The 16499-nt window shown below is 46.5% G+C and overlaps 1 protein-coding gene and 1 long non-coding RNA gene across 7 annotated transcripts in view; one reads left to right on the forward strand and one right to left on the reverse strand.

The window, feature by feature from the left end:
- LOC135377548 (uncharacterized) overlaps positions 1 to 16499 on the forward strand; it is a 156761-nt gene that overhangs the window by 133943 nt on the left and 6319 nt on the right. The gene's annotated exons all lie outside the window — the stretch shown is intronic.
- The window catches only part of LOC135377543 (protein slit-like), a 268615-nt gene that overhangs the window by 50795 nt on the left and 201321 nt on the right, over positions 1 to 16499 (reverse strand). For all 6 annotated transcript variants that reach the window (XM_064610052.1, XM_064610053.1, XM_064610051.1 and 3 more), the window contains exons 7-12: positions 15304 to 15375; positions 14810 to 14973; positions 5236 to 5377; positions 3138 to 3209; positions 2869 to 2940; positions 2711 to 2782 (exon numbers count right to left, since the gene is read on the reverse strand). In XM_064610052.1, coding sequence (XP_064466122.1) covers positions 2711 to 2782; positions 2869 to 2940; positions 3138 to 3209; positions 5236 to 5377; positions 14810 to 14973; positions 15304 to 15375 — 594 coding nt within the window. The remainder of the gene's footprint in view (positions 1 to 2710; positions 2783 to 2868; positions 2941 to 3137; positions 3210 to 5235; positions 5378 to 14809; positions 14974 to 15303; positions 15376 to 16499) is intronic.

A 16499-nucleotide genomic window follows, 5' to 3' on the forward strand; every position in this document is an offset into this window, starting at 1 on the left:
AATTTATGAATTTTAAGTAATTAGTCGATTAGACACGACGAACAGGGAGAATGGTGACACACGTGGAAGGCGACAGGACAATGTTGACGGGGTCACAAATAGTACATGGAATTATGTAGCAATGTAAAGGAAAGCTCATTTATACTGAGAGTCTTAAAAACTTTGGCCTGATAAAGTAGCATAGAAGCCAACTTGTTCGGAGTGGATCTTTAGTTTTCAATATGTATTCTGCACCATAGGTAACGCACTTTGTCCAATGATGTTGTAGTGTTTCTATGCATTCCTCGCAGGTCCACTTGTCAAGGCAAATGCAAAATGCTTGTCCACGCAATGCTTATTTCCTAGGTGCGGACCGGACGTGCTTCTTCTCCGGTGTCAACCAATGCGGCATCCACTTTGCGTAGACCTTCGAGAGACGAGTTCTTGCGGCCCACCATGTTCTGGATTTTCTGACGCTTCTTTCATTGACTTTTTGCTGTTGTGCAGTTCGTCCTTCCATACTCTTTCATATGTTAGAGAGCGCTGGGTTAGTCGTTTCTAAACTAATATTTATGTCAGCTTTGATTCCTATTGCTGTCGCCATTCCTTCTTTTTCCGTTGCTCCATTTCCCCGGACAAAGCGTAGCGCACTGGGCTTGACACTCATCTAATGCCTCACATGTAATGGGGCAGGGTAGTGGCCCTCAGCGCTGAAATACCCCATGTTATCGTCATCGTCTATTTGTTGTTGTTGTTGTTCGGCTTCACAGGCTGACACACATACACAAAAGGTACAGGGTTACGAATCCTGGAAATGTCTTTAGCTCTTTAGCTGAAGATAGGTGATTTGAACGACAGTTTAACCACGCTTCTGTATGAGGCCGTGGACATTTCAAGCCGTTCTATGCGCATCTCGTTGACAGTACAAAAACATATTGACAAACTGACAAAACCTCCTTTCCAAAGCTCCTATACAATGTCTTCTCGCAAGGTTCCCTAATGGGTAAGGGAAGATTACGAAGAAGAGATATGCGCTTCCCTCAGACAGGTAGCATAATCGAAACATACCGCACCACGAGGGGAGCTTATTGAAGTAATCAAGACCACCTGTGTAGCATTTTTTCTCTGGCGCTAATAATGCCGTCGTGCACGCACCCTTTCATTACACTTCAAGCGTCCATCCACAGCTTCGCAACACGAAGACAAAGATGCTCGTTCACATCCAGCAGTCGACACCTGGCGATCTCCCATTATGTAGTGAAGATAATTTGACTTTCAGATGACGACGATATAGATTTGAAGCAGGCAGCAGCCGTGGCGCGAGTCAACTGAGGCATATATTAGCGTCCGGGAACTTTTTTGGCGACCGGGAACACCTTCTCAATTTGCGTCTCATTAACCGCACGCCACGCACCCTAGCCTGCCACAGACTGTCCCCCCAGCCTGCTGATGGCGCGAAGAAAAATTTCAGCAGGCCTTGACAGCTCAAATCGATTTTGACCAAGGATGACCGCTCCCATAAGTGCCAGCATCAGGTTCCATGACCGTCAGCACCTCGCTCGACTGACTGAACTTCTCCTCTTGGCCATACGTGCAAGATTGCTTTTTTATCGGCCGGAGCTGTTTCGGCGAAGGAGGGCCAAATGAAATATTGAACTTGTGCGTGCGTTCCAAGCGAGATGAGACTTTCTATCATGTTCGCCATTTAAGAACCAACGAGGTTCAAGCAGCTCCTGGCGAAAGACGATGTATACAGCATACCGAGGACGGAACACGATGGAAGCTTATTCCAGTCCGCACTGTTTATTTTGTCCTGAATCGCCCTGCATTATATCACTTCAAAAATCGATGCCGTAGTACGAATAAGTTGGCAGCTAGCCGGAACAAAATCATTACCAACGTCAGGGTATTGAGTTGGTACTTGACTGCACCCGTAAAAACTGCCATGGAAAATTCAGTCGTATAATATTTTGATGGCGCCAGCTATTGTTCTTCGAAAGTGACGGGAGGATCGCCATGGGGCCCTTCGACGCCAAGCTGCCCTCGGTTTGTTCGATATTCCAGGGCACGTCATCGTCTTTTTACTGCGCAGGCGTGGCGGAAGCGAAGACAAAAAAAGAGCTCAGTGTGTTAGTTAGTATGCAGATTCCTACTCCTCGTAAGGTTCACTTCTTTTAATTTTCCTTGTGTCGGACCAGTCAGCATTGTGGGCCGAACAGCCCTCACTGGATCTCTCTGGACAGAGGTTCATCGTAAAACATATTTCATGTATGCAGACCTTCCAGACAACTGCAGGATTATCCACGCTCGACTAGCCATAGGTTCCGCATACTACGAGCATGAAGAAAGTGGAAGGCAGTAAACAGACGTCTCCTGTGGGACGCCAGCTGTTTCTTTGCATCTCGGCCAAGGCACCTACGATACCGCATCTTGCTGCTGGTTAAGCAAAGAGGCGGGGGTGTAAAACGAACCGCTAATTTCCCATGGAATTTGGCCTCACGACTGTGCGAACGCCCTAACAAAAATAGCTCTTGCATGCACCTACGAATCACGATGCCCCCGCCATCGCGGAGCTGTAGGATTCTTCACGCACTTACGAATGGAAAAGCGGAACGAATACCACAATGAGGCTTTCACTTTGATATGGCGTTGACGTGCCGCCTTTGTGGTGGTTCTTCTCATGCCGGTCCTTAGACATATACAGCCTACTGCGGAAAACGAGGGTACTTACAGAAGTTGTAAAGACACCAATCCGTGGAATATACCAGGAGGCAAGTCGGTAATCTTGTTGCCATACAGTACCCTGGAAAGAAAAAGGAGCAGATGAAAAAATAAGATACCGCGTGAGGATAAGCCGGTTCTGAGGATGATCTCGGAATTACTACTTACAAGGACGTCAACGACTTTAGACCACTGAACGCATCAGCAGCAACCTTCGCGATCTCGTTGTTGCTTAGATCTCTGAAAGACATTGTAAGCTGTGAATCTGAATGCACTGATATCCATGTGGTGTGACTTTACGCCTCATACGCATTAAATTACACTGGCGGCAGAATATGACCGTTGGTTTCTTTTTCCCGAACGCCGTCCTGCCGTTCTTTATAATATAGCTGACACTTATTGGTACTTCATTGCTCTTATTGAGTAAAACGTCTTACATTTTCCGCAGTCTCTTCATTGGTGTAAAGGCATGTGGTGGGATGTCCGTTATTTGATTCTGCTCGAGCCGACTGAAAAGACAGAAAAATTTTCTTGCGTCATTCAGAATGCACAGCTGGGTTTCAATGCAGTGATAGCGAAGCTTTTATTGAATCCTAAACGAGAGAACTGTGGCTCGTTATAATGTAAAGTAAACACGTACATCCTTATTGTGAGCTGTACGAGAAACATATTGCAATGAACGTGGTATTTAGCAAGAAAAAAAAAACGAAGGAAAAAAGTTTGAATGTCCTACGAAGGATTAAAACGAGAAGAAAAATGAGCGCCTATGCGTAGCAGCCAGGAGAAACGCTATTTGTATATCGTGCTGCACGAAAAACCATCAGAGAATCTTGTCTGAATAAGTAATAACATCGTTGCGCTGTTGCGAGTCGAATTAATGTTGCATGATCCAGTGCTTCTGCAGGCGGCGGCACTCCATTGTTGAGCTGGTAATAAGACTTTCCGTCCCGGGATTGCGAACGGGTTGAGAGATGCATCCCGCGAGTTGGATGACACAGCATAAGGATAGAAGCCCTCCAGCGATCACCCATACACGTTTGCAACATTGACGTATTTCCCACTGCTATCTCTGAAGTTTGTATAGATGGATCCACGGACATTTAAAGAAAAAAATATGGAGATGGCAGTTCCACAAATGTGGATCCGATTTCTCCATAGCATACTGAAAACTTGAAGCAGCATCAGCCCCATCTCATCATCGCGTCTTTATGTGTGTGTGTGTGAAGCAGTTACGATTTAAACTGCGCAAGTGCACCGAGAAGAGATAGCGCTGGTTGCCGCAGAAATGCAGGAACTCGGAGGTTTTACAACCGTTAAGTGAGTCAAGTATACGTCGATACCGCACTTCGTAGGTTACAGCAGGGCACAAAGTTGGCGCGCACATCAAAGGAAATAGCTTGTAATCCTGGCGACTTTTAACGGGGGCCCTAAAACACATTGAAGACCCGTCGGTTCATTGCTCCGCAATACATGCCTGATGATTCGACAGAGGAAGTTCAGCACATTTGCGTAGATATCTCTAGAGGCTTGTTCTGTATTTTGCCCTATTACAATCACTGTCAACCTGCTCCTATGTGGGTATGTAGATAACAGTACCTCCGGAATTGGACAACGTGAAGCCGGAAATTTGCCCGTCGTCGACTACAGGTACGCGTTTGCGTCCCCGAGGACTGAAGTAATAGACCGCCACATAAAGGTGGACGGCGAGCGTATTTTCCTTTCGTTTGTGTGTACATTGTAGTGAAAGTGTGCGACATTAATACGGAGCGTTTCCATTATGGGTTCCCGCTGCAAGAAGCTAAGTTCCAATCCCCATGACGCGGCAGTGGTGACGAAACCCTTTGAGTCGTTTTTCGAGCCCTGCAGCCAGATGAGCTCTGTTGTATGCCTGTCGAAGGAACGTTAGCAACGGGTTGACAGGATAAGGAGCTGGGCGCTGTTTGACGTGTAAGGGGCTAAATGCGACGTATTCATGCGTGCACCTATACACATTATTTCGGTTGCAACTGATATATCACACAAGACCGAATATGGCGTTGAAATGTGAAAGAAAAAATCATTCTTGAATGCAAGGTACGAGGAGGAGGCTTTATGTGCACGTATCACTTTCTTCTGTGCCGATGGGAGTTTTTCTTTTCTTTCTTTCTCATAACGGTCCAATGTCACGTCGTAGAGAGACTTTCGATTATAGAGTATAGATTTCGTGAAAGTTAGACCCAATTCTAGTGCAGCTCGACTGGCACCAAACTGCGTTTTGATCGCACAAGAAATGAAACTAGAACATAACTAAACTGCACAAAAATTTCAAACGCAAGCGAAGACGGCACAATACCTCGAAATAGGGTATACGTGTAAGGTCGTATTGCTTAAGTTTCCCATGATTAGAGGAGGAAATGGGACAGAGCGACAATACTTTTTTTTTTCTCTCTTTAAGTTCGTGAATTTTTCAGAGCGCATCATTTGCCCTTGGACGTTACTGTGCACTGAACTATCGGAGACTTCTCGCATAACATATATAAATATCCCAGGGCTTACAGTTCTGTCGTCGTCTCCGGAATATTTTCCGGTATCCTCGTCAGTCCTTTATCGCGGCAGTCCACAACGCCATCGTAGCAGGAACATGGGTACGGACACATGGGCTCTCTCACACAGTCCTTCAAAGGCTCTCGGGAAGTGCCTGCAAGCATAGATTAGTAGGCAGCTGTTACGATCTCATCACTGCCCCCACATCATAATGCAGCAGTATCAACAGAAGAGTAGAAAGCTGGATTAAACGGTCCCACTGTGCGCGGAACATGCTCCCATTTTCGTAGTTGCGTAAGAGTAGCATATGTTTATAGCGATGACTCTCAACATAGAAGCTACGCTATACATATACGTAAGGCGTTAATTCCTAACACTTGATGGACACAGGATGTACCAGTTTTAGAGGGTTATCCAGTCAATTCAGCTGATTTGGACTGAGTTTTGTAGAAAGAGAGAGAGAGAAAACACTGCTATTGTTCGACTACACATTTGAGAACGCAGCTTTCATGTCATATTCGCATATGAACTGTATCCGCATGATTTTTTTTTCCGACATACGTGAAACTTTTTTATCATAAGACGTTGAGCAGCAATCGTTATATTGTTTACTGTAACACGCCTGAGCCTGTACCAGCCTATCGGATAGACACGGTTGCGTCGGGGTTGTTTAATAAGGAAAGGAAATCTAAATATTGAAATTACTTGCGGGCTGACACGGGCCCATCGTTTATACTGTGTCTGTTCCAGTCAAAAACTATGAAGACAGGAAATACAGCTTGGGACAAAAGTTTACGAAATACGGCACTGGCGTATATCTTCACCGGGGCGGCCCCTGTTCGCTATCATGAAGATATCGAATAAGAAACAGGTGACCCGCTATTCCATCCATCTCTCAGTACCTGTGTCTGCTCCTGTTTGCTGCCAGGGTGTTGCTGCAACGGAGAAATGCGACACCCGCAGGTGTTCCGTAAACTTTTGTCCCAAGCTGTACCATGGCAGCACGAGTGACAGGCAGAATTGTATCGCATCGTAACTGCAGTAATAGGATAGGAATATCTACATGTAGTGAGATCAAAGCTAAAGCTTCATGTCGGAAACCTCTGATTTTTCGAACGGATGCTGTTCTTCTATTGGGAAGGTCCTGACCCGAGTCTTTTTCGTTGATCTACCTTCACCGGACCGCTGGATATTCTATATCGGACGGCGAGGAAAGTGATGATATCGAAGCCTGTTGCCGGCCTGTGGCGTCTCCAGTTTCTCAGACGCTTTTAGACACATATTGATACAGTTCCCGATGAAGTTTCCCCTCGACACACGTCCCGCCAAACCGCTAGTGACCAGGAATATGCACGGCAGAAGCTCATGAAACATTTCCACGCGAATGTATATCTGGACACCGCGCAATACGACAAAACTGAGTGGCAAGGCGAGATCGAGCGCACGCCAGAGGCAATGACACGTGCGGAGCTCACCATCAGGAAGTGCGTAGAATTTGATTCAACTTTCTGCGGTCATGGAGGGAATCCGTACTGGCGAAAGTTTGGCGTGGCGGGAACATTCTGCACGGAGCACATCTCCCCGCCCGTTTAACATTCCGCACACAGAGCAGTGTCTTCCATAAAGCGTGCCCGCTGGCATACTAAGAGGCTCGCCCATTTCCATTACTCACTGCTCCATAGAGAAATTGAAAAGGCTATCTGGAAGTATCCGAGCGGACATGGACACGGTGTCGGAGGGGGAGAGCGCGACGAAACGGGACCGAGTTGGAATTCCGGGCGCGAAGCTTGGACTCCGGAGAACGACCGGAATTCGGATTTGTCGCAAAGAACATTACGTGGACAATCGGTTTTCACATTATACACAAATAGGTCTTATGCCAATAGGCTGCGAAGTTAGATGCGCAGTTTCCTCAGGCCGTGCTCTAGGGTAATGTTGCGTATACGCGCATAGATACTGAAGTGTTCAGTAAACACGCACGTGCTTAGAAAGCAGAACCCTCAGCCCCATCCTCAAGTAGTCGGGAAGGCCGTCTATGGGATGCATGTACGGCAATGAATATGAAGGAGATAATAAGCAGTGAAGGAAAGAAAGTAATTTAGCGACACGCACTTTTGCCTAAACGCAAACGGAGTAAACAGTATGAATAAAAACAAACAAGCTTCTTCAAAGCGTTGATTGGCTGCACTGTAAAAAAAAAAAATCCGTAATTTTACACACAAGCGACTGCTAACTCTGTTGCCGGCATATGTGCCGTAACCTAGTTATTGCAAAAAATTCGTTTGGAGTGCACACTGCACAGCTCCCAAAAGCGAAAAGAATTACACTTATATTAAAGGAATATTAAACTGCGAAAGACCAGTCCGGAGCTGTGCAGTGTGCACTCCAAACGGATTTTGTGCAGCGTATAGGTTACGGCACATATGCCGGCAACAGAGTTAACAGTCACTTGTGCAGTAAAATGACGGAAATTTTTTACGGAATTTTTATTACGGAAACTGTGTGCGGCTGTGCTTACATTTCTGTATGAGAGCTATGGATCCAGGTAACCCGTCGTGATTATTCTCTCTCTTTGTTTATTTTTCGTTGTCTCTCGCCTTGTAGATTTTTTGTAGAAAAGAGATTTTAGATAGAGCACAAACGCATACGCGGAATTTAATCTCATCCATATACCTACATTTCTGAGGAAGTTCGAATGCCAACGAAATAGCTCATTAAATTTGTTTAGAAGTGGCAATGCAAAATGAAGAAATTAAGGGCCTGAAGGCTGTCACAGATCATATAAATGTCAGTTTTTAGGAAGACATGGTACCTTCTCATTTTCTTCCGGATAGACAATAAATCCCATTAACAGCATACTTAATTCAACGGAGTTGCACCGAGTCTAACGTTACACATACAATGGGGCAGGGTACTTCTTCCCAGCAGCGAAACACCCCGTGTCATAGCCATCATTTATCTGCTGTTGTTGTTGTTGTCAACCGAGTCTTTGAGAGAGACATACGAGGGGTGTCCCATAAGTTCTCGGCCTTACACATGAAGAGTGCGCGGACAGACACGAAACTTGGGACATATGGGCATTCTTCAAGAAGCATGGCCAGTAAGTGGCCTGCAGAATTCATGCGAGGACGGCACAGCCGCGAAGGAGATCCCGTTCCCGGCAGGCCTGCGGCAGTGACCGCACAAGGAAACGCCCACAGTGTGCACTACGATGTTATCACAGATCGCCGAGTCAACATCCAGACCATCGCTCGGGTCACAGGCCTATCCAAATGCACAAAGTCTCTGCCAGATGTCTGCCGGTGCCCAAGATTGCCCACGCCCGATCAACAGCTCGCGCGCTAGAGGGCCAATACCCCGCCTGCTCTGAGCATATCCCGCTGGCTTCCGCGTGCCAGGCTTGTGAGTGCAGGCGATACCTATGTCCACCACGTCCAACTCCAGAGCAAACAGTGAGCGCCCCCCCCCCCCCCCTCTCCCACTGCCGAAGAAGGCTCGGCCTGCTCAATAAAAAGACAATGTCACGCGGCCAGGATTCGAAGGGCGTGCAGGGCGTCAATTACCTTAAGAAAGGACAGAAGGACAGCGCATCGCAGAGGACTACAAGGCAACCCTGATTCATCACTTGCGGGACGCCATCAAGGCTGTCCTGTTTCCATCAGGACAATACGCCCCCCACAACGTGCTGCTAACGCGATGGCTGCCAGCACTCCTGCGGCCTTCTTGCAAGAAACAATCCACCACACTCGCCAGATCTCGCCCCATCGGACCTCCATCTGTTCCCCAGGATGTAAAAGTAATTCTCTAGTATCCACTTTCTCAATGATAATGACGTCATTGACGTTGCGACCTTTTTTCTTCTTCCTCTTCTTCTGTTTTGGATGACGAACTTTCGGTTTTTTTTTCCACAAAGATCAAAGACCTGGAGCATCGTTGGGCGAAATCTGTCGGCGTTGCCGCGGACTACGTTAAATAAGTAACGTTAACATGAAGGAACTGATGTTCTGACGTTAGTTCATTCACGTCGGCCACATCCTTCTGGGTCTAATGGAACGCCCGTCGTAATATACCCTGTTGTGTTTGTTTTTGGGAATAGCAAACCTACACCATGACTAACCTTTCCCTTCTTTTTTTTTTTTTTCTTTCAGCATTAAACATATCCCCCCCCCTTCACTAGTGCTCGACATCTATTAACTCCTCTGTAACGGACTTTTATGCCATACTCTAAAATCAGGACTTCAATAATTGCTTCGTAATATTCCGCATTACGGGATACGCAAAGATATGTAGTATTAATGTAACTGAAGGGAATGACGTCAGCGTTCCCTGCTAATATAACGACTATAAAATGAACATATACCTATCTCAATTTTTGTTTAGAAGGACCAACATAAGAGCTGTAATACTTCACAACAGAAACCTAGAAGATTCATACTGTTAGATCTTTTCGAAAGCACTTCAAAGCTACATCTCACGACGCAAAAAGGGCTACGTTGAATTGGCTGAATGCACGCTGATTAGGTTGGGCGCGACCTCACATTCAATACTATATATGTGTGACGAATAGAACTTTTGCGCGGCACATGTGGCTCTAAAAGGAACGGCGATAAAAGTTGGAGGGAGTGGCTAAAAAAAAGGGGGGGGTCGTAAAAAATTGCACATGACTGCAGGTGAAAAGACATTCCGCAACGGAATTGAATTGAAAGGCGCGTGAAGGAACTCCACGTATCAAGAACGCCCAAATCGATGGCGTTGTGGCACGGCAAGAACACTTTCCTTATTCACCGTAAGGCACGGGTAGAAAATCCTCTCCTCCAATATTATATGAGCGATTTTTCTGACGCCCAAATTTTGCAGGTCGGTATTACTACTTCCCCAAATAATGGCGGATTCATACTGTCGTTCTCATTGCGTGTGTTCGTGGTGTCAGCGGCTAGAGTCTCATAATATCTATGCAAATTTAAGTGTAAGAGATGAAAAGATGAGTATCGGCGAAGGTGCAAGACACACAACATTTTTGTCGTTCTCAACGTGCAGTCTACAACCATCAGTGTACCTGTCACGTTTCTTGTTTTTGGTACAAATGCCACAAACGAATTCTCGTAAAGCTAGCAGAGAGAGCACATACAGAGCGTGTTGCCTACGTTCAAACATGGTAACGAACACAAAAGGATCGTTAAAACGGACGGACAGACCGTTTTAATCCAAGTTTTTGCGACCTGCTTGAGGTTAGGTTTAGAAGTTATTTTCTATTCAGATTCGGGGAACAAAGAGAGTCTTCCACTTTCCGGTGACATTCCTCAACATTCTTGGAGAGCGTCCCTCTTATAACAAGGGCCGTTCTTCATCCTGAGCAGAGTTCGAGGTAACTCGTTACTGTAACTAAGTTCCTTTTTTTTTTTTTGTAACTTGTAACGTAACTCGGTACTTTCGCGCCGTGGTAACTTTCAGAGGAACTCGTTTCTTTTTCAGGTAACTTTGCCAAGTTCCAAGTTACTTTTGATTCGCTTTTCACTCACGTCCGCATATTTTCTTGCTTCTCTCTGGTTCATTCATTGCATTTTATGCCATAAAAAGTGATATTCAATCAATGACAATATTCTATTCAGGAAGTAAGAACCGCTGCCATGGAAATGAAGGTGAACCATTGTGCGCCCACAGGGAGTAAGATGCAAATCGTTCGAATATATCGTTCGACATAAACGAAAGCGACCTAAGCGTGTTGCACTCCTCCGCAGACAACTCAAGGTCTAGCTCAACTGCTCACGCGCGCTGCACCTGTGTAGTGCTATTTTTGTGTCCGAAGTAACTTGGACGTAACTCGTTCCTTTTTTAAAGTAACTCCGTGACTTTGAGTTACATTTCGGGCTGAAGAACTTCGTTATTAACTTAGTTATATTTTTCACACGGTAACTTAACTCGTAACGAGTTCTTTCTGACGGGTAACTTCTCGATCTATGATCCTAAGCGTCTGGAGCAGCGACCGAAAGGTGAGTTAGGCCAAACGTGTCGTCTCTTCTTTCCTATTCCTCAAACTCGGGGTTATCCTTCTTGTACCATGCGAATCTGTACACAAAGTTGGAGCGGCTTACTCATCATTTCTTAGTAACGATGCTGTTTAGCAAGAAAGACCTGAAAGTTTCCGCGGTAATTCATAGCGGAAGAAACGTGACGTAATCCAACGTGGGAAGCCGCTAATAGTGTTCCGCTAAACGGAGCTACGGTTACAAGAAATATCTTTTTTTGGGTGCTTTGCAAGAGTAGGGGAATGTTGTTGTAGCTCCCCTGACAGAACCAACCCGTCCCCGGGGCACCCGAAGAAATCAAGCGGTTCTTGCTGTCACCTCCAGTGGCTCGAGATTGGAAGGATAATCCCCGAATGATTAGGTGAACGTCCCCTTGCTAACTCTGATCCGAAGCAAGAACGGTCGCCTGCGCTTGGCAGCGACTGACCGTCGTCTGATTGAGGGATTAGAAAAAGGATCTGGAGCTGAAATATCCAATTCCGCCCTCCTCAATCTGTTACAGGAGCTGGCTCTCTCCCACAGCGCTTGCTCGCTCATTCAAGCAGCACTAACAGGTGTTGGAGTGCAGTCCCAAAGTTGGAGCATTTCCACGTCCCATAGGACAAGCCATTTCCAGAGATCAATCTTATCCTGCTGGGGTCTGTGATGTGTGAATACGTAGACACGTATATGTCTCAAACACCCGACAGCCTTAAAAGGGTAAAAGATTGGAAAATGTGATCCTTTATATTTTTTCCCCTTCCGTGTGCCTTCAAAAAGCAACCAGTTAGGCATGACACTAAACTCTTTCGACTTGCTCTTTCGACGACCTGCGTGATATCTTCTGCTTGCATGAAAATCACAATACAGTTTTACAGAACCAGAGATTAGAAAACATTAACAATTAACGAATTTTATTTCTCACTTTCCCCGTACACAATGTGATCGATATAAAAATCCAAAAAATATATCTCCATGCGTTTCGTTGTTTTTATTGTTATTGTTTTCTGAGGAGGGGGGGAGGGGGTAGCAGCAATTTTGATACTCGAATTATTGGACTAATTTCACTAAGCACCAAAATTTTCCGTTTCCAACCATTGCGCGAGTAGAATGTTAATTTCTCAAGTCAAAATTAATGTGTTTCTTACGCAAATATCAACAACGAAAGCTTATAGGTTCTACACACGCACTTTGGAAACGTTTCCAATCAGGTTATGCAAATGTCGGTGTTTCGCGAACAACCATCCCCGTCCAGACAAAGTATGAAGTGTGTCCATTATCGCAAAAATATTTGGCATCCTATAGGCTAGTTTGCCTTGCAAGCATTGCAGCTTGTGCAGCGTTGTGCGTTGCAGGTTCGGTGTACACTGACACGCAGCCTGCGGATGTGCCTTGGTGTCCCGCGCAGCGCTGAGACGTGGATGGTGATAGCCGACGCCGGAGAAATACCTATCGATGTCCTCCGCAGAAGAGAAACCATTCGACACTATTTACGGTTGCTCGCTCACCACCGGCGCCACCCTCTGGTTCAAAGGCTACGTAGGCGGAAGAGCAGTAAACTCTCGCTATGTGTTAAAGCAGCATCTGGCAACATCCCTGGCTTTACTGTTGCCCCGACCGCCCCTTCTGTGGCACCATGGACACTGCCGAGACCATCCTTATCGGCACACATCCCTGGCCTCTTGGGGCCGAAGAGCCAGATCCCCGTTCCGGTTCTGAAGCAATCTACTTTGGAAATGATGGATACAAAGTACAGAGGTCGCACGGCTGTGTTCAGCAGATGGTACGTTTGTCAACGTCGGATGACTCCTCCGCTGCCTTTGTCATACCGGACGAGTCAATATGATGCGGGTTTCGCCTGTCACATCGCACTTCGTCGACCCCTGCGGAGCTGTATGCCATCTTGCTATTTCTAAAGTCTGTCTTGAACTAACCTCCCCGCTCCTGGGTGATATACACTGACTCAAAATCAGCCCTGCAATGTGTAGGAAGCATGGGCATCCGCGGCTCTTTGGCCCGGTGGTAGTGAGCATCCTGACGGCGCTCAATGTTCTTGGGGAACAGGGGCACCGGTTGACCCTACAGTGGGTCCCCGGCCACACTGGCATTCAGGGCGACGAGGAGGCAGATTTGGCGGCTGCTGCGGCCCACCGTATCCCCAGAGCCGTGCCCATTATCCTCTCCAACGGAGATAGACGCTTCTACTTGTCTGCGTTGGTGTCACCCTTAGCCCGCCAGCAATGGCGCCATGGCATCACTCAATGGTCACTTCTCCATGCAGTGGACCCGTCATTATCACTTAAGATGCCAGGAGGCTTCCCTCGCAGGTTTACGTTTCTTCTGCGGCGTCTACGACTCAACGTCGCCTTCACCCCTGTGTTCCAGGTTAAGCTGGGTTACAGTAACACGGCGCTGTGCCCAGCTTGCCAAACCCCAGCCACGATTCCCCATATCATCAAGGACTGTGACCGGTACACGTGTGAACGCCGGGTGTTTCGACGCCAACTTGAGCTCCTTGACCATAGACCATTCGGCTCGTCCAAAGTACATGGCCCATGGAGCTCACCTGCGCATCAGTTCTCGCGAGTGCTGCGCGAGAGCTCTTCGCTCCCTTCTTATTTTCGTGCAAGCCACTGGCCTCCTCGAAGAGCTCTAAACAGAACTCCGATCTGTCTTCGCCGTCGCGCTTATCATTAATTCATCTTCTCATATTAACCCCTGTGAAGTGGTGTAGGGTCCCTGTGGCTACCACGGGGAAACATTCCATGTCATAATCACTTCTCCATTTATTGTTGTTGTGCAGCGTTGAGAGCAAGGTTGTGGAAAACGTGGAAAACGTGCAAAATGATGGTTATATGATGGTTATATGATGGTAATAACACTTGTACATGTTTGCTGTACTAATTGTCGTATTCACACTTGTATGCATTACCACGTTATATTAAATTTTCCTCCAACAACATAACACTTGTGAGACTGTGAAACACTAAATATGTAAGCTGAAATTCTGATGAAGTTTGATGTAGTTTCGTAAAAAAATGCAACATATTAACGTGTGGAAACTAACAATTTCTTTACTTTGTATAGTATGGCATTCAACGTCACAGACCCAACGGAGGCGCATTCGGTTTCTTGCACAATACTGTTATCGTGGCAAGGGTTGACGGTCGCTTTTTCAGCTGTTATCTCCAACGGCTATGCGTCAATTGTGAATATGTATAGCCCAATTAAATGTCACAGTGACTTTGAGATGTTTCAATCTATGTATGTAGTCCATTTTGATATGTTGCCGTTGTGCTATGTGCACAGTTTGTGTCAGCAAATTCGATGTATTCTGCGTTTCTTTATTATGTTCATGTGCCTGATTAGCCGCCGACCGCATTGAATGGGACAGTAGAAACAGCGGACGGGACCGCCAAGATCACGTTTTCAAGTTGCAGGCTGCTCAGTCCTGCTCGTAGTTGACGGAATCAAGCAAGCGGCGTTCTGCTGACACTGCTTTAATAAGCCTATCCGTCTAAAAAAACAACAAAGAATGTGAACATACGTAGCGTAAGTGCCAAATGGAGTGATTTACCAACCTACGCATCTGAAGTCCTCCTCCTGTAGCTCAGCGATGGATTTGCCCTTCAGGTAGAATGGCATGCTACACTTGGTGAACAGACCGAGCCTAGAATTTCGCCGGAGCCAGGACGCCAACCAGGAGAGGTGACAATCGCAGGAGAACGGGTTTTCCGATATTCGTCTGTAATCATGAAAAAATTACGTGACTGCATGAGACGCACCACACGGAACCGTCTGTCCCTACACTCTTAACACAGAACTTCACCACATACCACGTAGAAGACCAATTGTTTTACAGAATGCCTGAAAGTGTGTGGCGTACACCTTTTTTTTGTGAAAATTAACATAGCTGCATCAGTGCCACAAAAGGGGGCATACACCACCCGTTTTCAACAAATCAGGGGGGAGGACGATATCGCTCGGGATGATGGTTGTCTAGGACTAGGAGCATGTTATGCGGCCAAGTTCTGTTTCAAGAACATGCACCAATTTCACCAAAGGCGGTACTTACAAGACCCTCAGTTTAGGCATCCCCTCAAAGAGGTCTTTTTCGAGCACAGTTAGGTTGTTTTTGTTGAGTGTCCTGTAAGGGAAAGACAATATCTTTCTTAGCCAATTAGTACACGTGTGTGTGTGGGATGTCGAGTGGGAAGCTGGGCGGAGGTTTGGAAGACCATCACCGTCCAGGCCTTCCCAGAAGTTAAACAAGGATTCACGGTGGCGCAGACTGAGGAAACGCCTATTCCAAATTGGTAACCGGAAGAATATGTTGTCGGCGGGGGGACGCTAAACAGAGTAATTCGTGAGTTGATGTAGAAAAAGCGCATGAGCCCCTATGACTCAACTTCATCATCATCATGATGGCAAACTCTTCTTTCCCAGTCATTTACTCACTTCCCTTTTTCATTTTCCCTCACATTTCTTCGTTGCGTGAGGACAGGACCACTGATGCTCGATGGTTACTGGAAAGTCCAACAATACACGATAGCTGCCACAAATCCGTTCCTTACGCACGTATGCTGAGGTGAAAACATTCGTGCGGTACTTTTCGTTATCTGTATTTCATGATGCCATGTTTTATAATAGCGTACCTGCGATTTGAACGCCTTTACTGCACACTGTGGTCAGTATCGTCTACAGAAACTATACTACCAGAGCTAGTATACTATTCCTCCCCCTAGGCAAAAGAAAGTCTGGGCGATAGCTCCTCTTTATATTTCCTTGCGCAGACAATCCGTTGCAGACAACCTGCAGACAATCCTTCTCAAGTGCCGCGGAGTAATCCTCCCCAAGAGTAGGCCTGAACCAATTACCGAAGCCGTTTTCAAACAGAGAAAGTGATGCTACGAGTGACTGTCCATGCGGCTGAGTGCAGCGCGTCTCCATAGCTACGGATGCTGAAAGCATGGCTGACATGGACGGGACTCATTGGTCCAGGTGGCGTAGTGGTACGGTACACGGAACACCACGAGGGCCTATCAAGGTAGCACAGAGGAAATTAGCTCCCAAGCTATGGCCTACTTCGAATGGGACACTAAGACGGGATGGGCTTGTAACACAAGAAGGACTTCTATTTGCGTTATTTGAAAAGTGATTCAAACATCCGTTTCAGGGGCCAGCCGCGTGAACAAATTCCGCGGTAGAAACTTCTACATGGTACCACAACAGAACTACTACGCGTATTGTCATTGCAGGGCAGGTACGAGA

This window comes from Ornithodoros turicata, chromosome 1 (assembly GCF_037126465.1).
Source record: "Ornithodoros turicata isolate Travis chromosome 1, ASM3712646v1, whole genome shotgun sequence".
Taxonomy (NCBI): domain Eukaryota; kingdom Metazoa; phylum Arthropoda; class Arachnida; order Ixodida; family Argasidae; genus Ornithodoros; species Ornithodoros turicata.